This window comes from Nomascus leucogenys, chromosome 8 (assembly GCF_006542625.1).
Source record: "Nomascus leucogenys isolate Asia chromosome 8, Asia_NLE_v1, whole genome shotgun sequence".
NCBI lineage: Eukaryota > Metazoa > Chordata > Mammalia > Primates > Hylobatidae > Nomascus > Nomascus leucogenys.
Window position 1 is genome coordinate 4,180,119 of NC_044388.1, and position 22,868 is coordinate 4,202,986.

The 22,868-nt window shown below is 57.2% G+C and overlaps 2 protein-coding genes across 8 annotated transcripts in view; one reads left to right on the forward strand and one right to left on the reverse strand.

Moving 5' to 3' along the window:
- Positions 1-15,163, forward strand: part of HDAC7 (histone deacetylase 7) — a 37,467-nt gene extending 22,304 nt beyond the window's left edge. For 2 of the 6 annotated variants that reach the window (XM_030816678.1, XM_030816683.1), the window contains exons 6-26: positions 143-258; positions 499-624; positions 1,360-1,451; positions 1,642-1,752; positions 1,891-2,071; positions 2,278-2,474; positions 2,732-2,905; positions 4,074-4,293; positions 5,675-5,808; positions 5,973-6,093; positions 6,371-6,420; positions 7,759-7,866; positions 8,096-8,151; positions 8,326-8,413; positions 9,549-9,668; positions 9,906-10,003; positions 11,157-11,275; positions 11,996-12,129; positions 12,410-12,494; positions 13,669-13,807; positions 14,000-15,163. In XM_030816678.1, the coding sequence (XP_030672538.1) occupies positions 143-258; positions 499-624; positions 1,360-1,451; positions 1,642-1,752; positions 1,891-2,071; positions 2,278-2,474; positions 2,732-2,905; positions 4,074-4,293; positions 5,675-5,808; positions 5,973-6,093; positions 6,371-6,420; positions 7,759-7,866; positions 8,096-8,151; positions 8,326-8,413; positions 9,549-9,668; positions 9,906-10,003; positions 11,157-11,275; positions 11,996-12,129; positions 12,410-12,494; positions 13,669-13,807; positions 14,000-14,045 (2,515 nt within the window). In that variant the 3' untranslated portion in view covers positions 14,046-15,163. The remainder of the gene's footprint in view (positions 1-142; positions 259-498; positions 625-1,359; positions 1,452-1,641; positions 1,753-1,890; positions 2,072-2,277; positions 2,475-2,731; positions 2,906-4,073; positions 4,294-5,674; positions 5,809-5,972; positions 6,094-6,370; positions 6,421-7,758; positions 7,867-8,095; positions 8,152-8,325; positions 8,414-9,548; positions 9,669-9,905; positions 10,004-11,156; positions 11,276-11,995; positions 12,130-12,409; positions 12,495-13,668; positions 13,808-13,999) is intronic. The other 4 variants (XM_030816680.1, XM_030816679.1, XR_004031262.1 and 1 more) reach the window with 4 other exon arrangements.
- SLC48A1 (solute carrier family 48 member 1) overlaps positions 15,132-22,868 on the reverse strand; it is a 28,891-nt gene continuing 21,154 nt past the window's right edge. The window contains exons 2-3 of one of the 2 annotated variants that reach the window (XM_003252235.4): positions 18,700-18,867; positions 15,132-17,747 (exon numbers count right to left, since the gene is read on the reverse strand). In XM_003252235.4, coding sequence (XP_003252283.1) covers positions 17,611-17,747; positions 18,700-18,867 — 305 coding nt within the window. In that variant the 3' untranslated portion in view covers positions 15,132-17,610. The remainder of the gene's footprint in view (positions 17,748-18,699; positions 18,868-22,868) is intronic. The other variant, XM_030816692.1, reaches the window with a different exon arrangement.

Consider the following 22,868-nt stretch of genomic DNA (forward strand, 5'->3'; position numbering starts at 1 on the left):
AGATGGTCCCCATTCCTACCAGCCCCACATTGCCCAGCCCTGCCCGCTGCAGCCTCCCCCACAGGTCCCAGGGCCCGTGCTCAGGGCGGTGCCCGTGCAGTGTCCCCACACCTCTGAAGCAGCCTTGGCACTCACTCTGTAGAACCCTGGAGCCCCTGGAGACGGAAGGAGCCACCCGCTCCATGCTCAGCAGCTTTTTGCCTCCTGTTCCCAGCCTGCCCAGTGACCCCCCAGAGCACTTCCCTCTGCGCAAGACAGGTGAGCTGAACAAACAGGCGGACCTTTCAGGCAAAGGAAGAGGGAAGGGCCTCGGACGTGGGGGAGGAGTGTGCAGGGTGGGCGGGCTGGGCTGGGCCAGGGGATCATCGGTAGGCTAGGATCTTCTTTCTGGTTCTGCCTTCTCTTTCCTTGACCGATAGAGATGACAGGGACTGAGGGATTAAAGGGTGGAAAAAAGAAGGGTGGTGGGGGCCTGAGTGACGCTGGTGCTCCCTGCAGTCTCTGAGCCCAACCTGAAACTGCGCTATAAGCCCAAGAAGTCCCTGGAGCGGAGGAAGAATCCACTGCTCCGAAAGGAGAGTGCGCCCCCCAGCCTCCGGCGGCGGCCCGCAGAGACCCTCGGAGGTGAGGGCCGGCTGAGCCAGTGCGGTTGCCATCCTCAAACCTGGCTGGTCTTGTCCCTTTGGGTCAGGCCCCACCTAGACAGGGGTCCCCTCCTTAGGACTGCCGTGCGTGGTTGTATGGGGGTGTCCCACACACTTGCCGAAGTGGGGGAGTTGGGGCTGAAACACTGTCCCTGCTCTGTTAGCGAAGGTGACATCTCCCAGAAAAGGGGGCATCCTTCAAAAAATTATGCAAAGGTGCTGTAGGCCAAAGGTGGCCTGTCTTCTTCCTGCTCTGATGGGAAGAAAGCAGGAGGCCGGGCGCGGTGGCTCACGCCTATAATCCCAGCACTTTGGGAGGCTGAGGCAGGTCGATCACCTGAGGTTAGGAGTTTGAGACCAGCCTGGCCAATATGGTGAAACCCTGTCTCTACTAAAAATACAAAAATCAGCCAGGCATGGTGGTGCATGCCCGTAGTCCCAGCTACTTGGGAGGCTGAGCCAGGAGAATCGCTTGAACCCAGGAGGTGGAGGTTGCAGTGAGCCGGGATTGTGCCATTGCACTCCAGCCTGGGCAACAGAGCAAGACTCTGTCTCAAAAAAAAAAAAAAAAAGAAAGAAAAAAGAAAGAAAGCAGGAAGCAAAGGTGCCCGTTAAGGAAGGGGATGCTCCTGGGTCTCCTGCACCAGGCGGCCTGGCTGTACCCTCTTGCCCACCCTGGCCTCTGACTGCACTTCCCTTTCTCCCCAACCCTCAGACTCCTCCCCAAGTAGTAGCAGCACGCCCGCGTCAGGGTGCAGCTCCCCCAATGACAGCGAGCACGGCCCCAATCCCATCCTGGGCTCGGAGGTAAGGCCTTGCCGAGACTGGGCTCTCCTGGGGCAGTTCTGAGGCTCAGCCTTCTTCCAGCAAGCGGCCTTACCTGGGCTGGGGCTACAGGGTCTGGGTAGCCCCTACCAGAGCCTCCTGGGTGTTCTGGGGAAGGCGCGCTGGGGTAGAGGTCTGGGACCGGTGACCCTCGCCCTGCTCCCTATGGCAGGCGCTCTTGGGCCAGCGGCTGCGGCTGCAGGAGACTTCTGTGGCCCCGTTCGCCTTGCCGACAGTGTCCTTGCTGCCCGCAATCACGCTGGGGCTGCCCGCCCCTGCCAGGGTGAGTGGCTGGGGTGCCCACCCCCACCCCAAGCGCCCCCAGCTTCTTTCACTCCCTTTTCCTGCTGCCTCACCCCATCACCTTCATTGTTCTCTGCTGGAATCTTCTTCCCCGTGACTTCTCCCGCCTCTCCCCCAGGCTGACGGTGACCGCAGGACCCATCCGACTCTGGGCCCTCGGGGGCCAATCCTGGGGAGCCCCCACACTCCCCTCTTCCTGCCCCATGGCCTGGAGCCCGAGGCTGGGGGCACCTTGCCCTCTCGCCTGCAGCCCATTCTTCTCCTGGACCCCTCAGGCTCTCATGCCCCGCTGCTGACTGGTGAGTCTGCTGCTTCTCCAGGGAAGGGGCTGGGTCCCTGCACCCTGCTAAGGGCCAAGCTTGGGATGGACCCATCCTTCCTCCCCATCTCTGTCTGCCTGTCCTGCGCATTGCCCTGCTGCACCCTGGCCCCCCACCCTATACCCTTGCTTCCTTCCATTGCTCCCTGTGGTTCCCTCCTTATTCCACCCCCCGATTCTTTCCAGTGCCCGGGCTTGGGCCCTTGCCCTTCCACTTTGCCCAGTCCTTAATGACCACCGAGCGGCTCTCTGGGTCAGGCCTCCACTGGCCACTGAGCCGGACTCGCTCAGAGCCCCTGCCCCCCAGTGCCACCGCTCCCCCACCGCCGGGCCCCATGCAGCCCCGCCTGGAGCAGCTCAAAACTCACGTCCAGGTGATCAAGGTGAGAGGAATTGGATCAAGGGTAGTGGAGGTATTGAGGGAGTGCTTAACTGGGGCCTTAGGGGCCAAAAGAAGAGGGGTACTTAGAAAGGGCAGGGACCTGGAGGGCAAAAGAGGGGGATGTGGCTTCTTGGGGCCCAGAGCTGCATGGCAGCTGGAGTCCTAGCAAGATGACTGGCTGCCTGGCCCAGCCACCACCTCCCACCCCATGCCCCTCGCTCCAACATGGCTTCTCAGAAAGGTGTCTCCCCTCCCCAGAGGTCAGCCAAGCCAAGTGAGAAGCCCCGGCTGCGGCAGATACCCTCGGCTGAAGACCTGGAGACAGATGGCGGGGGACCGGGCCAGGTGGTAGACGATGGCCTGGAGCACAGGGAGCTGAGCCATGGGCAGCCTGAGGCCAGGGGCCCTGCTCCTCTCCAGCAGCACCCTCAGGTATGGCAGTCCCCACCTGCCCCTCAGAAAGTGTCCTCAGAAGACTCTGGGGCCTGGCATAAGATGGGCAAGGGAGGGAGATACGACATCAGTGCAAGAGGCAGCTCTAGGACCCATGGTTGCCCTATAAGATCCTGGGTGCTGGATCCGCACTAAGGTGTAGGCACACACACACATGCACACACACAGCCATACACACACATACATACAACAGTTTGCCAGTCTCAGGTGAAGCATGTCCCTTGTCCAGGAGGGAGTCTGTCCTTTCCTGGAGCCACACATACTCCTGCCCTGGTATGTCTCCCCTCTATCCAGAAAGGTGGCTAGGGCCAGAGGTGGGATGGAGCCAGGCTCCAGCACGTCCAGCAGAATGCTCTCACTGTGGGAATCAAGACCCCGTGCATTAGCTTGCCGGAGCTGTTGGGATATAGGCTGGGTGCCTTAAACAGCAGGCATTTACCGTCTCACAGTTCTGGAGGCTGGAAGTCGAAATCAAGGTGTTGGTGGAGTAGGTTCCTTCTGGGGGCTGTGAGTGTGAGGGCAGGGGCTGTTCCAGGTCTCTCTCCTTGCTTGTGGATGGTCATCTTTTTCCTGTGGCTTCACGTGGTTCCCCTCTGTGAATGTCTGTTCAGATTTCCTCTTCCTGTAAGGACAATAGTCACACTGGGTTAAGGCCCACCCTAACGACCTCATTTGAATTTGATTACTTCTGTTTGTAAAGACCCCATCTCTGAATAAGGTCATGTTTAGAGGTACTGGGGGTTGGGACTTCAACATATAAATTTGAGGGTGGGGAACATAATTCACTCCATAACACATGATGACAGGCCACATACATGTTCTTGAACAGTTACACAGTCCAGGACAGGAGGACATCCTGGTCAGTGCAAGATCCAGCGCCCCTCCGCGGGTTCCTGGCTTTGGAGCCCCAAGGGCCCAGGGAGCTGGTGGAATGGGTGGTCAGTCTGGGGTGCAGGCCTGTCAGGGGGCTGCAGGGGACAGGGGGCTTAGAGAGTCAAAGGCCAGAGCCCCACTGGACAGCAGGTCTAGGTTTATCCTGGAATCTGTCTAGGAAAGGGGCCTGCTTGGCAGTATCCAAGACCTCAGGCAGAAGTAGAGGGAGCAGGACCCTGAGAAGCTGGAGACCAAGGCCCCGTCTTTCCCCTAGGTGTTGCTCTGGGAACAGCAGCGACTGGCTGGGCGGCTCCCCCGGGGCAGCACCGGGGACACTGTGCTGCTTCCTCTGGCCCAGGGTGGGCACCGGCCTCTGTCCCGAGCTCAATCTTCCCCAGCCGCACCTGCCTCACTGTCAGCCCCAGAGCCTGCCAGCCAGGCCCGAGTCCTCTCCAGCTCAGAGACCCCTGCCAGGACCCTGCCCTTCACCACCGGTGAGACTGGGAGGAGGGTGGCGGGTGGAGGGAGGGGCTCGGCTGCACGAGTCCATGTGGGTGTCGTGGTGTCACTTGGGACGTTTTTAGAGGCCACAGAGCGCTTAGCCTTGTTAGGCCCACGTAGTACCCATGGAGCACATGGAACAGCTGGTGATTGCATTTGGCCGATGAGGACCAAGGCTCACGAAATCTAAGGTGACAAGTCTGTGGTCAAATAGCAAGTGGGTAGTCAAGCCGGGGTAAGAATTTCCAGCCAATGCACTCAGCCCTTTTATAAAATGATACTTATTACTGTTGCTCTGCTTGTAAAAAGAGCTCAGAAGTATTTTAGACATTTTGAAGAGCACAGAAAAACCTAAGAAGAAAAGAAAAATCACCAACCAGTATCCCACCACCCAGCAGTAACCCCTCTGAAATTCTGCTGTGTTTCAGTCCAGGCTTCGTTCTGGCCATATGTACAGGTGCCATGAACACATGCACTACGTTTTGTATCCTGCTTTACTTAGTTAACATATTATGAATCCTTCTTGGCATAATTAGTCTTTAAAACTGAGAGTCTCATAGTATTTCATTATTGTGTTTCATTTTTACTGAGGGATTCCTTATCAGTTAGACATTTAGATTATAGCTTATTTGAATTTCCTTATGCGTAAATCTTTCCTCATGCTTGGGATTAATTCCCAAGGTTCACTCTAAAGGAGTAGCATTCCCGGGTCACATGGTGTGAGCATTTTGAGAGTCGCTGGTGTCCTACACGCACAGAAATTGGCCCTCCCACCCGCGATGAGCAGGACCCTCCTCTTAAGACTTCCCACGGGTCAGACTGAAATAGTCACTTCTCCAAAGCTGGATTTGTCTATCACATGGTCCGGTGTCATCGTGGGCTTCTTAGCTTCTGGTCTGGGGGTTTCATAGGAATTCTTTTCCCGCCCGCTGCCCCTTGGTAGCCTCTCTGGGTTCATGACACGCGTGGTGAGATGCTGTACGTTAGGCCTGATGCCTTGCTCTGAGCACTTAAGGGCCTGGTGCTGGGCCCTCGAGTGCTGGGCCACCCAGCAGTTGTGTCCGCATGTGGGAAGGCCGTGGCTCTGTGGCAGCCTTGTTGGCTGGAGCTGTGTTGGTGTGTTGGCTGCTGCCACCTGGGGAAGTGTCTGGGCGTGTGTGGACAGGTGTGAGGGGCTGGGGCTGGGGCTGGGGCTGGGGCAGGGGGCAGGATGAAATGCAGGCCTGTGTGTGTGTGTGTGTGTGTGTGTGAGGGGTGTGTGCCCGCCCGGCTCCAGGTGGGTGCCTGCTGTGGCGGTACTGGCGTGTTCTCTGCAGCCAAGGCCGTGGGGCATGAGGACTCCCTGGGTCCCCTCTCTGACCCTTGCTCCCGCAGGGCTGATCTATGACTCGGTCATGCTGAAGCACCAGTGCTCCTGCGGTGACAACAGCAGGCACCCGGAGCACGCCGGCCGCATCCAGAGCATCTGGTCCCGGCTGCAGGAGCGGGGGCTCCGGAGCCAGTGTGAGGTGAGGAGGTGCGGGTGGGGCCCGAGGAATGGGTGGAGGGAGGAGTCATGGGAGGGGAGGGGTGGGGGGCCTTGGGGCCCATGAGAGATGAGGGGCACATTGGGTGGTGGTGATGGGAGGGAAGGGGCGAGCATGGGCTCAGAGCTCTGTGGTCCCCTTTTCAGTGTCTCCGAGGCCGGAAGGCCTCCTTGGAAGAGCTGCAGTCGGTCCACTCTGAGCGGCACGTGCTCCTCTACGGCACCAACCCGCTCAGCCGCCTCAAACTGGACAATGGGAAGCTGGCAGGTAAGGGCCTAGTGGCCCTGTCTCCCCGTGCCCGCTCACCTCACCCAGCTCCCATGCACTCCTGTCTTGGCTCTGCCCGCCCAGCCAGCCTCCTCCTGCACCCTGGACGTCCCTACTCCATCTTGCTGCCGAGCCCCTCCGCAGCCCACCTCCACCTCTCCCTTCCACGTTTCTCTCCCCCAATACTCACCCAGCCCTGCTGTCTGGGCTCCCTGCTCCCTGTTGGGCCGAAGGCTGGGAGTATTCACGCTGACGTGGGCTGGGCCTCTCTCCGCAGGGCTCCTGGCACAGCGGATGTTTGTGATGCTGCCCTGTGGTGGGGTTGGGGTAAGTGTGCCCAGGGGTCGCAGGGGGGCGTTGCCAGGGCTCTCAGCTCTCCTCCCTGTGGTTCTCCCAGGCCCAGGCCCTGCAGAACCTCTGCTTGTTGTGGTTCTGCCAGACAGGGTGGGCCAGGGACTTCCTGAGGTGCCCCCTGCAGCAGGAAGCTCCTTTTGGACAGGCGTGTCTCGGACCCACAGTGTCCCCCGAATGCGGAGCCCAGCCTAAGCCTCGCCCCTAGAAGGTGTCTGGTAGATGTTGAGTGAGGTTTCAGGAGCAGGGCCAAGGCTGGGGCTTAGGATCATCTCTCCCTTCAAAGACCCCCGTGATTGGGCATTGGCCGCCAGGCTGCTCTGTCTGCTCTGAAGTGGCAAGTTGGGGTACCTCTGCCTGGTCCCCAGACCTTGGGCTGCCTGATGTGACATCACGGTGGTGCTTCCAGTGTCCTTGGCGATCCCAGCACTCCCTACTCCGGGACACAGCCCCAAACGCCGCTCGCGAGCTTTGCTTCCTCAGTCCTCACCCCTTTGTGAAGGGAGCTTCCTGCTCCCTCCGGCTCAGCTCTCTTCGCCTAACACTATCCCTGCAGTAGTTTCTCAAGCAAGGTGTGTAGAGGCAGGGGATGGAGGCCTCATTCCGGAGGGAAAGTGGGAGCTGTAGTTGGTGGGGGACTTTGGGAGCCAGTCAGTGCCCTATTCACAACTTCCCATTTCTTGCCACTTTCTGGTTTTTCCAACTGTTGTTGCTTCTGTTTTCTCCTCCCTCCTCTCCCTCTCTGTCTTTCTCTCTCTCTCTCTTTCTCCAGCCTCTTGCGACTCTCTCTGCCTTCCTCGCCTCTCTTGGTCTGCCTCGCCCTCCCCATCTCCCCATCATGCCCCCCGGCCCCTCCCTAGCCTTGAGGCCCAGGGACTGGGTTTGGGGGGCCTCCCAGCCTGGGCTAGGGGCCCTGAGTGGAAGACAGTGGTGCAGACGGCCCCTCCAGCTCCGACCGTCCCGCAGGGCCTGAGCAGAGTCAGCTGGGGCTTAAAACCCCCTCCCGGCCCAAACCCCAAGTCCCGCCCAGGTAACGCCATGCCCCCTCCCCTGACCGGGGAGGCAGGCGTGATGCTGCCAGCAGAGTGCTGGCCAGATAATGGGCTGGTGCTGGGACTTAAGCTGGGAAAAAGTCATGCTGGGATTGGGGGACACAGGAGGCCTTGCCTTTGGGCGGTGGGGCACTGGGGAGGCAGCACTGTCTGCCCAGCTCCCTGCCCCTGGGGTCCTGGCCGTGGGGTGGGGACCACCCCCTTGGGCCCTGGCTCCTGTGTGAAGCCTTGGATGATGCGGGCCCTGACTCTGCTCCTGCAGGTGGACACTGACACCATCTGGAATGAGCTGCATTCCTCCAATGCAGCCCGCTGGGCCGCTGGCAGTGTCACTGACCTCGCCTTCAAAGTGGCTTCTCGTGAGCTAAAGGTAGGAGGTTTGGGTTGAAGGTGGACACACCACAAAGGAGGCAGCAGAGTGGGGTAGTGGGGAATCCAGGCCCAGAACCCCAGGCATCGCATTCCTCTTAGAGATTGCCGCAGGGTTTTGGAGGGGAAATTGAGGGCTCTGGGGACCAGGTTGAGATTTGAACTCTTGGGTTCATGCAGCTGTGGGTCAGAGCTGTCTGTTGATTGACAGGCATTCTTTCTTTTTCCAGAATGGTTTCGCTGTGGTGCGGCCCCCAGGACACCATGCAGATCATTCAACAGCCATGTAAGGCTAGAGGAAGACCTGGGTGGGATGAGGTCGGGGGCAAGCCCCCAGGAACTTCCTTTAGGGACATTCTCTCTTCTTCCCTGAGCTTTCTCAGGCTGGGCCAACCCAGGGGCCTGGGGAGGTGAGGGCATGTGGAGAGAATGGGCTGGCAGGACCTGTCTCTCCTTCCAGGGGCTTCTGCTTCTTCAACTCAGTGGCCATCGCCTGCCGGCAGCTGCAACAGCAGAGCAAGGCCAGCAAGATCCTCATTGTAGACTGGGTAGGTGCCTGTTCGTAGCACCCTCCGATTCGAGAGCCCTGGGGGAAAAGCCCTGATCCTGATGTTAGAGATGTGGCTTCATGTCTTAGTTCTGCAGTAGCCTCTCTGAGCCTCAGTTTCTCCTTGTGTAAAATTTGGGTGAAGATAACACCCACATCACAGTTGGGAGGCCTAGAGGGGATGGCGTGTGGGAACGCATTCAGCCATCGCAAACCCCCGCAATGGGTAGGAGCTGTCATTTGAGTGTTGTCTTTTGACCTCTATTGGCTTCTTTTGGCAGATCTAGTAATTTCTGCATTTCCTGTACAGGTAGTGATGATAATAATAATAATAGCAGATAACATCAGTACACCACTAATCACATCCAGACACTGATGGTTTTACACATGATGGATTTAATCCTGACTATAACCCACTTTACAGATGAAAGTGAACACAGAGATTAAGTAACTCACACACAGTCATTCGTAAGTCGTGAGATGGATTTGAACCCAGGCCGGTTAGCTCTAGAGTGCTTGCGTTTAACTGCTAAGCTATGTCCCTTCTGCACTGGCAGCTGTGAAAGAGACATTTCTAAGCAGAAGTTGAGAGCAGTGGAGGACCTTTGCACACTTGAGTCCCCTCACGGTCCTGTGAGTCGAGTGTAGGGCCCAGCTCTCCCTAAGAGGGATGGGGCTGGGCCTCGTGTACCTGCCCCTCTGTAACCGAGCTTGGTTTCTGATCTCCTCATAACTTCATGACTTTATGCAAGACAGAGTGGTTCCTGATGTGTGTAACCCTGAACCCTTCCCTCTCCTTGCCACTAACCCCATGTCCACAGTTACTCTCTCAGGTGGGCTGGCCTGAGATTGGGACACCTCCTCTCCTTCACGATCTCATGTTACAGCCAGCCCTGTCCAGCACAGAGAGGCTGAGGTTCAGAGCCGGGCAGTGGATTACGTGGGGCCACTCGACCATGTGGCTTTAGGAACCCCAGGTTCCTGATCACAGTCTAGGGTCCTGACCTCAGAATGGCCACTGACCTTGAAATCCTTCTAACCTGTCCTGGCCCCCATCTCTCTGCCTTCCCTAATCACTGCCCATCTCAGCCCCCATCTCTCTGCCTTCCCTAATCACTGCCCATCTCCCTACACAGGACGTGCACCATGGCAACGGCACCCAGCAAACCTTCTACCAAGACCCCAGTGTGCTCTACATCTCCCTGCATCGCCATGACGACGGCAACTTCTTCCCGGGGAGTGGGGCTGTGGATGAGGTAACCGCATGTCAGGGCCACATCCTCCAGTCTCACTGACTCTCCTCCTGGCACTTACTCTGCCTCTGTCATGACGAGCTGTGTGATCCTGGGCAGACTGCTGAGCCTCTCTGATCCTAAACTTCCCCACCTGGAAATGAGGAGGCTGGATGAGCTGGGCTGGCAGGTCTAAGAAGCTGGTGTTCCCCTTCTGGGACTCTGCTGTCCTCATTGTCTCTCTTGCCTCCTGTTTTCCAGGTAGGGGCTGGCAGCGGTGAGGGCTTCAATGTCAATGTGGCCTGGGCTGGAGGTCTGGACCCCCCCATGGGGGATCCTGAGTACCTGGCTGCTTTCAGGTACGTGCTCTGGGGGCCCAGAGGGGCGAGGCCACCCTCTCCTGTCCCTTCTCCCAAGAGCACCAGGGCGGAGGTGCTCAGTTGGGTTGTCAGCCTGTCCCCACCAGTTCCTAGACATTGTAGGTGAACGCCAGTGAGAATAGGACACACAGAGAGAAGAATGCAAAAGTCAAAGGGTGCTTTGCAAAGGCATACATTACCAAGAGCCAATGTCAAATTGATTGCTGGCAGATGGGCGGTGGAGTGAGCAGAGCTGGCACATTTAGTCAGAGAAGGCTGCCTGCAAGAGGTGGGCTTTGAGCAGAAGAGCAGAAATTGAAATTGTGGAGAAAGAGAGAAAGCAGATAATGTCCATACTGGGGGAGTAACTTAAAGCCATTCTGGAAGAGGGGCTTTGGGATTTGTTCAGGAGCCCTTATATATTTCACACTGGGGTCCCTGCACTCCATTTGGGAAAAGAGAATTCTGGAAATGGATCTTCAAACATTTTTCTGGAGTTATCTCCATGACAGCTAATTCTACGAGAGCCCTGGGCTGGAGTTCCTGGAGTCTTCTCAGAGCCCAGGGCTATGAAGAACACCCAGGCAGGCCCCAGAGTTGGATCAGGGATAGAGGAAGGCAGCTGGGGGGGCCTGGAAGAGGGAGAGGATGAGAGAATGTAGCCAGGTGGCGCAGGACCTCAGAGGACCTAGTTGTCCCCTACTCAGCTCTCAAGTAGTGAGTAGCTGGGTGTGGTCAACTCAGTCCAAAGGACCGAGCACTTCTAGTCCCTGAAGCTTCGTGACCAGAGTCCAACTCCGCAAGGCCGTGAGAGTACCCTTTCCCTGTCGCTCCGGCCACTGCACCCCACAGATGCTTGCATGCACACACACACGGTCACACACACTCCTCTTTCATTCCCTCTGGTGCCCCATCCTTGGCTCCTTTCTGCCTCTTGCTAGTTAAGTCCCCTAGGGGGCTGAGTCCTCAGGCTGTGTGTGCCAGGGACATAGGTGGCCAGCCAAGGTCAAGGAGGTCAGAGAAATCTGCCAGTTGTGCTGGGGCATTGGGAGCCTTGGAGTCCTAAGAACAGGGTGCCCCACCGCAAAGTTGGCAGGACCGCCCCTGGCAACCCTGCACAGTACGATGATCGCCACTTCTTGTGACCTCACAGGATAGTCGTGATGCCCATCGCCCGAGAGTTCTCTCCAGACCTAGTCCTGGTGTCTGCTGGATTTGATGCTGCTGAGGGTCACCCGGCCCCACTGGGTGGCTACCATGTTTCTGCCAAATGTAAGGGAGCCTCAGCTGAGGGGGAGGTATAGGGACAGAGAGCCAGGCAGTGCGGGGAGTGGGGAGGCACTCCCAAGTCAGAAAGGGAAGGTGGCAGTGGCCAGCCCAGGGCTTTCAGCCTGAGGACTGGAGGACTATGGCAGCTGGCCCTGAAATTCCCCGGGACCTCCTAGCCGAGCACAGCCCAGGCCTTTTCTCAGGACCAGGCCGGTTCACCACGGAGGGCTTGACTGGGTCATACCCATGGGGACTTAAAGTCCAGTAGGCAGGAAGCTCAGCTGTGGGACTCCCCACCACAGCTGGGTTGATTCCAGGTGGGCTGGCAGCTGCTCCAGAGGAAGGGGAGAGAGGAGCAGCACTCTCAGAATAGAGGGCGCCCACTCAGCCCACTGGGCCACAGGGCCCAGAAACAGAAAGAGGAGAGGGTGCAGCTCAGTGAAAAAGACACAGGCTAGAGTCAATGACCCAAGTTCAAGTCCTACCTTGCTGCCACTTACTAGCTGTGGGGCCTTTCCCAAGGCCCTTAACCTCCCTGAGACTCGAGTGAAGCATACTAGTAGGTTTTGCATGACACTCAATGTGAAAGCACTTTGGAAATAGTGATTGATACATGTGAGTCATTCTTTATTAGGGAGGAAGCAAGCAGGGAAGCCACAGGGGTAGAGAACAGGGTCACCTCTCCACTCCCGCCCCTCCCATTTCTCCCCTCCCAACCTCTAGGTTTTGGGTACATGACGCAGCAACTGATGAACCTGGCAGGAGGCGCAGTGGTGCTGGCCTTGGAGGGTGGCCATGACCTCACAGCCATCTGTGACGCCTCTGAGGCCTGTGTGGCTGCTCTTCTGGGTAACAAGGTGAGCCGTCTCCCTCCCCCATCTGTGCTTCTGTCAGGCAGGTAAGCCCGGCTCTCTCAGGACTATCCAAAGAGCAGGCAGATGGGATGGGACAGGGTGGGAGTGGCCAAGCCTGAAATGAGGTAGGCGAAGCGGAAGCCTCTGTTCCAAGTTAGGTCCAGGCGGCGTTTCCTGGCCTAGGGAGAGTGCTTGTGGCTAGAAGGCCAGGGCCCCTGGGGTGGGACTGAGCTGGGCCTGTGGGTCCCTGAGAGACTGGTGGCTGATGTACTGTTTTCTGTAGGTGGATCCCCTTTCAGAAGAAGGCTGGAAACAGAAACCCAACCTCAATGCCATCCGCTCTCTGGAGGCTGTGATCCGGGTGCACAGTAAGTGTGGAGATGGGACACTTGCTGAGCTCAGACTGAAGGATCTTGGTGGTACCCTGCCCCCCCTCCGTGGCCAGCGTCCTAGGGCTTCCGGTGCCAGCCAGGTGACCTGCTGTTGGTCTAGAGTAAGATTCCTGTGAGTGACCCAGGCAGGAATGGTGAGCACCCCCAGCGAGGGGGTATCCTCTGAGCCCCCCCGATGGAGCCAGCAGGGCCTACCAGACAGTGGCCCCTCAAGGTAGGGACTGGCCTCCATCTCTAGCTATACAGCCCTAGACCAGGGCCAGGTCAACAGCAACACTCAGGCCTTGTTTGCCAAAAGGCCTGGTTCCCACCCCTCCCCTCAGTCCTGGCCACGGGGGTCTCAGGAGCTCTGCTGGCTTGGGGGCAGGGTCTTGGGATAACCCCCACATTTGTAAAGTACTTTAAATTTTCAACTTCAACTCAACATCTATTGAGCATCTTATGTCAAAACCCATAATCTATACTAGGGATAAAAATGAATAAAATAGATTCCCATATCAAGGGCTGGGTAGGGGAGCCGTGATGTCTTTACATAATGGTAAAGACACGGCTGATTCCTCTTACGGTGGGTGCCTTCACACTGAGCCAGGTTCCAGGACATGGTTCCTCACAGCAGCAGGCAAGAGGAGCATTCTCCTGGCCTGGGCACCCATGCAGAGCGGCCGTGGTGATGGTCAGCTCTCCCACGTTGTGTTCGTCCCACCTCCCAGGCCCTCCTTTCCTGAGTGCTGGGCTGAGCCCTGGTGGGGGCTGTGTTTAAGTAGGAGGCCCGAGCGTGGGGCTCCGGGAGGTCACTGTGACACGGACCCTGTCTGCAGGCAAGCAGGCTCTCCTGAGGCTCTCGGGAGCCCCGCACCCGTGGGGAATGAGTCAAAGGTGGCCTTGCAGCCACAGGGGATGAGAGAAAGGCTGGGCACCTGCTAGGAGTCCCTCACAGCCATGTTGAACCCGCTCTGCTTACCCTGTCGGGCTGTGTGGGAGGGGGAGCGAAGTGAGGAGACGGGCAGGTGGGAGAGCTGACCCTAAGTGGAGGACAGGCCCGCTACTCCAGGGCCCTGGGCCTGAGACACCAACCTCAATATCTGGTCCAGGACGCGGTGTGGAGGGGCTTGCTTTCTCCAATCCTTTCTGACCCAGCATCTTACCCCAGGTAAATACTGGGGCTGCATGCAGCGCCTGGCCTCCTGTCCAGACTCCTGGGTGCCTAGAGTGCCAGGGGCTGACAAAGAAGAAGTGGAGGCAGTGACCGCACTGGCATCCCTCTCTGTGGGCATCCTGGCTGAAGATAGGTAATGCCAGACCCCTGGCCCTGGGCCCACAGCCTCTCCACCGCTTCATTCCTCCCTGCTTGAAGACCCCGGGTCCGCTATGCAGCCACCCCAACCCTCCCAGGCTTCCTGACCAGGGTTGAGAGGAAGCTCAGCTAAGGCCCTTGCTGCAGCCCTGGCGCTCCAGCATCCCCCGCTTGTCCCTCCCCACAGGCCCTCGGAGCAGCTGGTGGAGGAGGAAGAACCTATGAATCTCTAAGGCTCTGGAACCATCTGCCCGCCCACCATGCCCTTGGGACCTGGTTCTCTTCTAACCCCTGGCGATAGCCCCCATTCCTGGGTCTTTATAGAGATCCTGTGGGCAGGTAGTTGGAACCAGAGAACAGCCTGCCTGCCTTGACAGTCATCCCAGGGAGCCTGAGAAAATCCCTGGGTCTAGAATGGGGACTGGAGAGGACCCTGAGAGGAGGAGACGGGCTGGGCGGCGACCCCCACAGGGCTCTCGAGAACAGATTCTCCCCTCTGGTGTGGGCCCTGGCTGTGGCCCCCATTCCTCAGGACTGCACAGAGGAGGACTGGCTCCGGCTCCGTCGGGCTCACCCTTAACCACTATTCCTGGCTCTGCAAACCCCAGACTTTGCACACAGCCCCAGGCTCCACACAGAAATGTGAACTTGGCCTCAGACAGGCTGGCCCTTCCTAGGCTCTAGGGGCTGGGGGGGAGTGGGGAGCCAAGAGGTCCTATATTCCTGAGTGCAGGGGGAGTCCCTCTCACCTGCTTCCTCAGATGACTCTGGAAGCTTCCCCCTACCACCGGGCACTGAGACGAAGCTCCCTGACAGCCGAGATTGGCAGCCCTCCATCTGGTCTGTGCCCTCGCCAGAGGCCCCCCTACGTCCACCTCCTGGCGATGCCCTGGTGGAGCAGATGGGTGCTCTGGGAGTCCTGTGCTTCCTGATCCAATGGTGCCAAACCCTTCATCTCCCCCAGAAGCACAGCACACCCCTGGGACCCCTCGGCCACTGCCCACTCGGGGAGCCTTCTCTGTTTCTGGGGCCTCCCCGACCACAGCTCTGATTCCCACCCCACATAGGAATAGCCTGGCTGAGGGGGAAGGGGTGGGAGAGAAGATACAGACATGGAGGAGGGGAGGCTGCTCTGGCAAAGTCTTCAAGGCTTTTGGAGGTCCAGGCCTGGGGTCAAGAAGGAAAATGTGTGTGAGCGTGTGTGAGTGAAGAGTGTATGTGAGCGTGTGAGTGAGGCGTGTGTGTGTGTCTTTCCTAGGACCCACCATACCCTGTGTATGTATGCATGTTTTTGTAAAAAGGAACAAAATGGAAAAAAATCTGAACAATAAATGTTTTATTTGCTTTAAAAGTGCCTCTGAAAGGGCCCCCCCAAAGTGAGCAGTGCGCCGTCAAGCGGGTGTGCAGGGCGCACAGCTGCACGGCACGGTGTGGGTCTGAGTCAGTGCCGGAAGAGGGACCAGGGTGGTCTGGGCTGCAGCCCCTTTAACTCTGCCCTTCCTGCCCTGCAGGAAGAACCCATTCTGAACACACCCTGGCTGTCCCTGGCTGCCCCACTTTGGGGTGACAAAGAGGAGGCAGCCCTGGGCTGAGTCCACAGAGACCAGCCCTGATATGGCAGGAGTGGGGGGGTGGGGGTGGGGGAATGGGAAGACAGGAGCTCAGCCCCGGCTCACCACGGCATCCCCAAAGAGTTGTGACTCAGACACACCTGGGTTTAAGTCCCAGCTGGGAGCTCAGGTAAGTCAAGTCGTCTTCTGGGGCCTCTGTTTATCAGTAGAAGGCTCCAGAAGTATACACTGTTGATGGTTCCTTCCCGCTCTGATGCACCATGCCTGATTAAGCATACACTGAGCCTAGAAGAGAGAAGGGGTGAGGCACAGGCCTGGACAAGCTCACCCAGCCTAAGCAGAGAGGAAGGCGCCAGGCCGGCAGCACCTGCCTTTGTGGTTCTGAGTCTGTCCGGTTTTTCCAGCAGGAAGAGGAGCACCTCATTACCTTAGACCTGGCCCAAGCTCCCAGCAGCCTGGCAGAGTGTGAGGGAAGAGGTGTTAATCCCTTTCCCATCTGGCCTGGCCTCTCGGGTGTGGACACCAAATCCTGCAGGGCTTGCTGTAGCTATGCCCGTGGGCATCCTTGCCCTGGCTGGGGGGTGCTAGAGAGAGGAAAGCTGGAGGAGGAGAGCTGAGCTGGTGGTTCACCCATGCCAGGAGGGCCAAGGCAAGAGGGCCTCCAGCCCCAGAGACACTGACCCTGTCCCCTGTCCTCCAGGGCACAACTGAACTAGGGGAATGGCTTAATCAGATAGCCCGAGAACTGCCACTACCACTCCCTCTCTGCCCACTCCTCCCAAAGTCCACCTGTTCCCACAAGATTCCCACCTCACAAGCAACCACCAGAGGCTGATAGAAATGGCCGCTGTATTTTTGCTAAAGTGACAGTGACACAGATAAGGCAAAGAGCTGAGGGGCAGGACACATCAGGTGGGAAGGGGGAGACCGTGCAAAATGGCAGTCTAACAGAATATCATCCTTGTAACAACAGCCCCTTCCCTCCCGAGTTAGGTGGGCCCTCGGGCCAGTGTATGGGCAGAAAAGCAGATTTGTGTCCTTCAGAAGGGAAATGTAAAAAGGGGAAAGCTCTAGTTGAAGGGCAGTGAGAGGGGCTGGAGTGGGAGAGAAGGTCTCTCCTGGCCGGTGATCTGGGTGCAGTAAGGGCACTCTGAGAAGGCAGAGTGGAAATGCAGGGCTGGAGGGGCACGGGCACCCAGGTTTGGGGGCTCCTTCTAGCCTCTACCATGTTGCCCCCTTCCCCAAAGCCCTTACAGGGGCAGAAGCACATTCCCCGTGACCCTGAGTCTGGCCTCATTTGGGAAGTCTTCTGGGGTGTATGGATGCCTGTGTGTGTGAGTGAGATGGGTGGGGGGCCACAGCTATCTGGCTCTAGCACACTCATGGGAGACCAGCTCTGGGAACGACAGGATGGGGTGCTGGGATGGGGGCTTAAGAGGTCTCTGCTAGATATTCCTGAACTGACCTCCCCAGGTGCCCACCCTGGCCTTGGGAAGAGAGTGCCTAGGGCAGCAGGGATGGAAACCCGTGCCTGCAGCATCGGTCCAGGCCTCACGGCCCTACCCCTTGACCTCTTGACTTTGTTGCCCTGGCCTTATGTACAAAGATTCCTCACTGCGTGCTAAGAAAATAGATCCAGGCCGGGCACAGTGGCTCATGCCTATAATCCCAGCACTTTGGAAGGCTGAGGCGGGTGAATCACCTGAGGTCAGGAGTTTGAGACCAGCCTGGCCAACATGGCAAAACCCTGTCTCGACTAAAAACACAAAAATTTGCCGGGCATGGTGGCAGATGCCTGTAATCCCAGCTACTTGAGAGGCCGAGGCAGGAGAATTGCTTGAACCCGGGAGGTGGAGGTTGCAGTGAGCCGAGATCGTACCACTGCACTCCAGCCTGGGTGACAGAGTAAGACTCCATCTCAAAAAAAAAAAAAAAAAGAAAAAAAAAAGGAAAGAAAGAAAAGAAAACATCCATTTGAAAAGGTCTAAAGCCGCCCTCTGGCCAGGCTGATGAGGAGCAACATGGCAGGATTCCCTCTCTACCACACTCGGGTTTCCTCGAAAGGGGATGGGCAGGACAGCTTCCTGGGAGACCACACTCGTCCTGCTGTGTATTTTCTGCCACAGTTCTGGCGTCCCCAGGGGGTGGAGGTAGCCTCTCCCAACGTCTCAGAGGCTGAGTCCAGGTCCTAAGGCCCACCCAGGGTGCAGAGACCTCACCCCCTGGGTCAGAAATCGCTGAGGATGCTGATGTCAGCAAAGTCAGCCCGGTAGCGGTGGGCATAGAGGCTGAGCAGGAAGGCCCACTTGAAGGAAATGAAGCTCCAGACGCTGGAGAGGTAGTAGCTGGTGGGGTCTGTGAGGCCTGCAGGGAGAGAAGTGCCGACAGTGACTTCAGCAGGCCCTGCCCTCGGCCTCTGCACTGGCCACAAGGCCAGGGCCACTCTCCCCACTCAACATCCCTGCAACGTCCCGGCAGCTGAACCAACCCTTCAGAAAGACATCGTGATGGAGGTTTTAGAGCCATGGTCCCCAACCTTTTTGGCACCAGGGACTGGTTTTGTGGAAGACAATTTTTCCACAAAAAACTTGGGGGGATGGTTTGGGGATGAAGCTGTTCCACCTCAGATCGTCAAACATTAGATCATCAGGGGCACGCAACCCTCGCATGCGCCTCACAACAGGGTTTGCGCTCCTAATGCCCGCCGCTGACCTGACAGGAGGCGGAGCTCAGGCGGTAAGTCTCGCTTGCCCCTCACCTGCTGCGCGGCCTGGTTCCTAACAGGCCACGGGCCACTGCTGTTCCACGGCCTGGAACAGTAGAACGGAGCTGGGGACCGTTTTAGAGTATTCCAGGGTTTTCAGGCAGGAGGCCGTGGGGATTAGGGAAGGGCAGGGCTGGCTAATCACAGGTCTGTATCATCCACTCCGCTTTTGTGACAAGTACCCTAGGCCACTTCCAACCTGCTTTAGTTAGCATCAGACTCCAGGAAGAAGGACCTCTGGTTATTTCCAGCCACAGCCACCAGAGGGCGCTCCCATCCCAGAGCTGGGCAGAGACTAATGGGTCCCAATATCATGAGTGCTTGTATGGGCTATGCACTGCTCAAGACTTCACATCAGTTTCATAGAATCCACCCAACTTGGGAGGGGGGGACTTGTTTTCTCCACTTGAACCATAACAAAACCCGTGCCCAGGGAGGTTAAGTAATTCACCCAGTCTCTTTGGAGGTAACCTGTGGAACCAGGATGGGAATGCTGCTAAAATCCCCGCTGCTGTCCCTCCCATGCCCTCTTTCCCTGGGACCCGCCCTCACTCTGATGCCGGGTGATGGCCAGCACGAGGAAGGTGCAGAAGGCAGCGATGGAGACGGCCGAGAAGAGGATGCCCACGAAGAAAAAGCCGCGCAGCCCCTTGAGCCAGGTCCTCCAATAATCTTGCATGTACATCACGTGTGTCACCAGGACCCACAGTGCCAGCACCCCTGCAGGAGAGACACATCAGGGCCCATCCCCAGGGTGCTCCAGAGCCCTGCAGATCCACTAGGCCAGGCCTATTTGCATAAGAATACCAAGAATATGGTCTTGTCACTCATTCCCTCATTGAATGGAGTTTTCCTTTTGGGGGGCTGTGATATCAGAAGCAGGTAAGAGACTGGGCTGCCTGCTAGTAAGCCCAGCATTAGAGAAACCTGCAGAAATACAAAACCCTACCATCCTCTCTCATTTTATTTTGTTTTGGAAAACACGAATACCTCTCACAAAAATGTTATGTTAATTCATGTTATTTTTAGTATTATTTTAAAATGCTAAAAAATGTTCTGTTTTAACTTCTAATATAGTATGTATCAATAGCTAAAACTCACATACATAAAATTTGCATGGAGTTTCACTACTTTTCAAGAGGATAAAAGGATCCTGAAAACCAGAAAGTCTGTGCCTCAGCAGCCCAGCCTGCTTTCTGGGGACTTGTCACTGTCTACCCTGAGGGCCACAGAACAGGGAAGCCCTGCTCCTGCCCCATGCTCCTCCTCCACCCAGCCCTCAGAGGCCACAGTCTCAAAGTCACAAGGCCTGCAGGGCTCTTCCCAAACTGCTTGAGTTGGTTTTGCAGGATAAGGAGGTCCAGCCATGAAGACTCCAGGACCACCCAACCCCTGAGTGGCCTTATTGTTCTTGGCCAGACCTCATGCCACTCCCTCCATTTTGCGGCAAAGGGCAGGCCATCACCACCTGCACCGCCCCCCACCCCCACTGCCCCCAGCTTTTCCTGGGCCTGGCCTCTGCGCCTGGGTGAACACTTCCTCTAGGATGCCAGCTGCCACCCAGCCAATACAATACAATACAACCCTCTGTGCCAGGCAGTGCCTGCTGGTGCAGCCCAAAGAGTGGAACAAATATCAACTCCATTGGCAAGGGTCCGGGCAGAGCGGTGGATCCCGGCAAGGGACGAATGAGGAAAGAGGCAGAGCCAGCTGCAGGCTCTCAGCTGGTTGGGCTGCAAGGTGTGGGCCACTCAGGCCACTGCATCCTAGGAGTCAGGAGGCCTTTCCAAAAGGCAGCTGCACACACACCACTCAGAGTAGTTACCAAATGTGCACAGGAAGGATAAGCATCTGGTTGGGGAAAGTGGTTATCTCTGGCAATGGAGACAAGGAAGGGAAGTTGATGGGGCGGTGGGGGTGGGGAAGTGCTTTGAATCTATAGGAATCTATGCTATTTTGTTTTTTAGGCTGGGTGGGAAATCTATGCTATTTTATCTATGCTGTTTTCTTAGGCTGGGTGATGAGTATAAGGGTGTTTGTTAAATCATCTATCCTTTTTGGTGTGCCTAAAATATTTCATAATTTGTCTAAGGGGGAAAAAGGCAGGGGGAAGCTAGTCACCGTGGAGCTACCAGCTCAGAGGCTGTCCCAGTTTGGCTGTCCCCAGGCAGTCCAGTGAGGAACAAAAACCCATGAGACTCCAAGCTAAGAAACCGGGAGCCTGGCATTGCTGTGTCCCAAAGCCTTGGTGTTTCCACATCTAAAAATGGGTGGGCCCCGGGGTCCTACCAGTTTAGGTAACCGGCCCAGGGTTCTACCCCAGTGAGGGTGAAGGCCTACCAAGCCTACAGCTTCCCTCAGCCCCTGCCACCGTTTGACCCCCCGAACGCTCTCCCAGCTTTGCCCCTGCCTACCTCCACTCTTCCTCAGGGGGTGGGGGCCTGGAATGTGGGTCCCCCTCCCACTGAGATCAGGGTGGGCCAGGACAAGCATCTGTCCCTCCCCACCTAGTCTGGATGCTGGAGTGGACCAGGGGTGGACAGGACAATCATCCCGCAGCTTCCTCTTACCTCTGACAAGATCTGGATTTTTATACCAGCCACCTTTCCCAGAAGTCCCTCCCACTCCTCACGTGCGTCCCATGTTTTCGTTTGAGGGAGCTGTTTGGTTTATAAAGGGCCCTGGGAACAAGGTGTGTTGTCACTGAGCACACTCAAGGAACGGTCTGATGGGCACCTGCCTGGAACAGGTCCCCTCGCCCTCTGTCTCCTCCTGCCACAGAGGGGTTGGGGAAGTTGAGCTCTAAGATGCTTTCCCACTCAAAGATTCTAGAAGCCAGCTTGGGAGAAAAATAAGGTCAGAACAATTCCTCTGTGACTCAGCAGTTTCTGGGTTAGGAAATGCTGAAACAGGCGCCTGTGAAGATGCCATCTCTTAGTCCACTGATCACGATCCAGTGGTTCCCCAAAACTCCCACCCCCATGTACATGCACATACCAAAGAGGGCTGAGGGCAGGAGGGAGAGGAAGACAGCCAGTTGGGGGCTTTTCGGGCCCTGTTCTTTGTGAATAACAGGCATGGTTTACCCATCTCTCACCTTCCCTCAACCTTGCTCCAGGCCCTGCACAGAGGCCTCCCCTCCAGATAAACACACATCAAGGTTGGAGGCAGGCCTGCTGCCCACGCCCTGGCTCCCACCACCCTCCTGGGAAGGGAGCTCTCCCCCAGCCCTACCCAAGGGGGTCACTGAAGGAGGTGGAGCCCCTCACTGGTCCCCTCCCACACATCAGGCAGGAGGCAATGTATCTCCCTAATACCCTTCCCTAGCACACTTGGGGACTCTAGGAAGCCTGGTTTGTAAAACTCGGGGTGGAACGGACAGGTCCCCAATCCCACCTGGCTGCAAGCCCACACCAGACCACACCGTTGCTCCATCCTACCTGTTCCAAGGAGCAGAGCCCCTGCTTGGCCATGTAAGCTTACTGGCTCACAGCCAATAAGCTGTGGGTAAGGAAGGCATAGGGGAGGGCGGTGAAAGCATCCCCAGTGGCTGGGCTGGAGGTGAGGAGACAGGAGACACGCGGGGGATCCCACAGGGTAAATGCAGACAAGAAGGACACTGGGCCTAAGTCAGGCCCCTCTACTCCTTCCTAGGAGGAAGACAGTCCTGGAACCCCAGGGCTCATGCTCACAGCTCACGTGGGAAAAACATAGAGCTGTTCAGACTCCAGGAGCAACTCTTCTTTTTCTCTTTCCTTGGTCTACTAAACCCAGAGCTAGAGTCAGTGTTTTCCCCCAGTACTCCCACAGCAAAGCTAGACCAGGTAGATCCAACCCACACCTGCCCGCCTCCCCAGGAAAACCAGCCTGGCTTCTGCCACTGCCTTTCTGCAAAGCCACTTCTTCAAAGGTACCCATCAGGATGGGAGAGGGTATCCCCACCTGTGCACACTCTGCCCACCAGACCCAGGGGCTCCATGACTCTGCCCCAGAAACCGGCACACCCAATCAGTCCATGCCTGGCCCAACACAGGAGAAGGAGCATGCTGGGGCTACCCTTGGGTGACTCAGCAGATTCTGAGCTATAAAATACTGAGTCAGAAGTAGGGTGCTCACAAGTTAGTAAATCTGCTGACACTTTACCCCCAAAAGAGGAAGAAGGCTGACTAGCCACAGACCCTCTGAGAACCCACTCATGGTGGGGAAGGTCGGAGGCCCAGGCTTGGCAACCCGTCTCCCTGCCACCATCCACCACCACCACCACCTAGTAGTTTTGGCTCTTCCATAGCCACTGCCAAAGATCAGACCATCAGGGAGATACCAGGACCCTCCTCCAGCTGGCTGCTGCCCTAGCGCCTCTCTCTCAAGGCAGCTCCACAGCTGGCCTGCCTCATAGGCCAAGGGAAGCCTGTGGGGAGGGAGAGAGGGCAGAGTTGGGTCGGAAGAAAACCCCAGGCAACTCCCAAGAGTATAAGAAAGAAGGCCTTTTCCACAGCCCTCTAGCAGGCAGCTGGAGACTCAGGGAGTGGGCAGCACTGCAAGATTTCAGATCCAGAGGGAAGTCAGATGTCTTTCGGGGACATCTCCTCCCCACTCCTAATTGATGAGGAAACTGTGGCCCAGGATGGGGTCAAACGGCCAGGTAGGGCTCACCTCCACTTGTACCAGGCCAGACTCAACACAACCAGCTGAGATCCCAGGCTGGCCCTCCCTCCTCATCC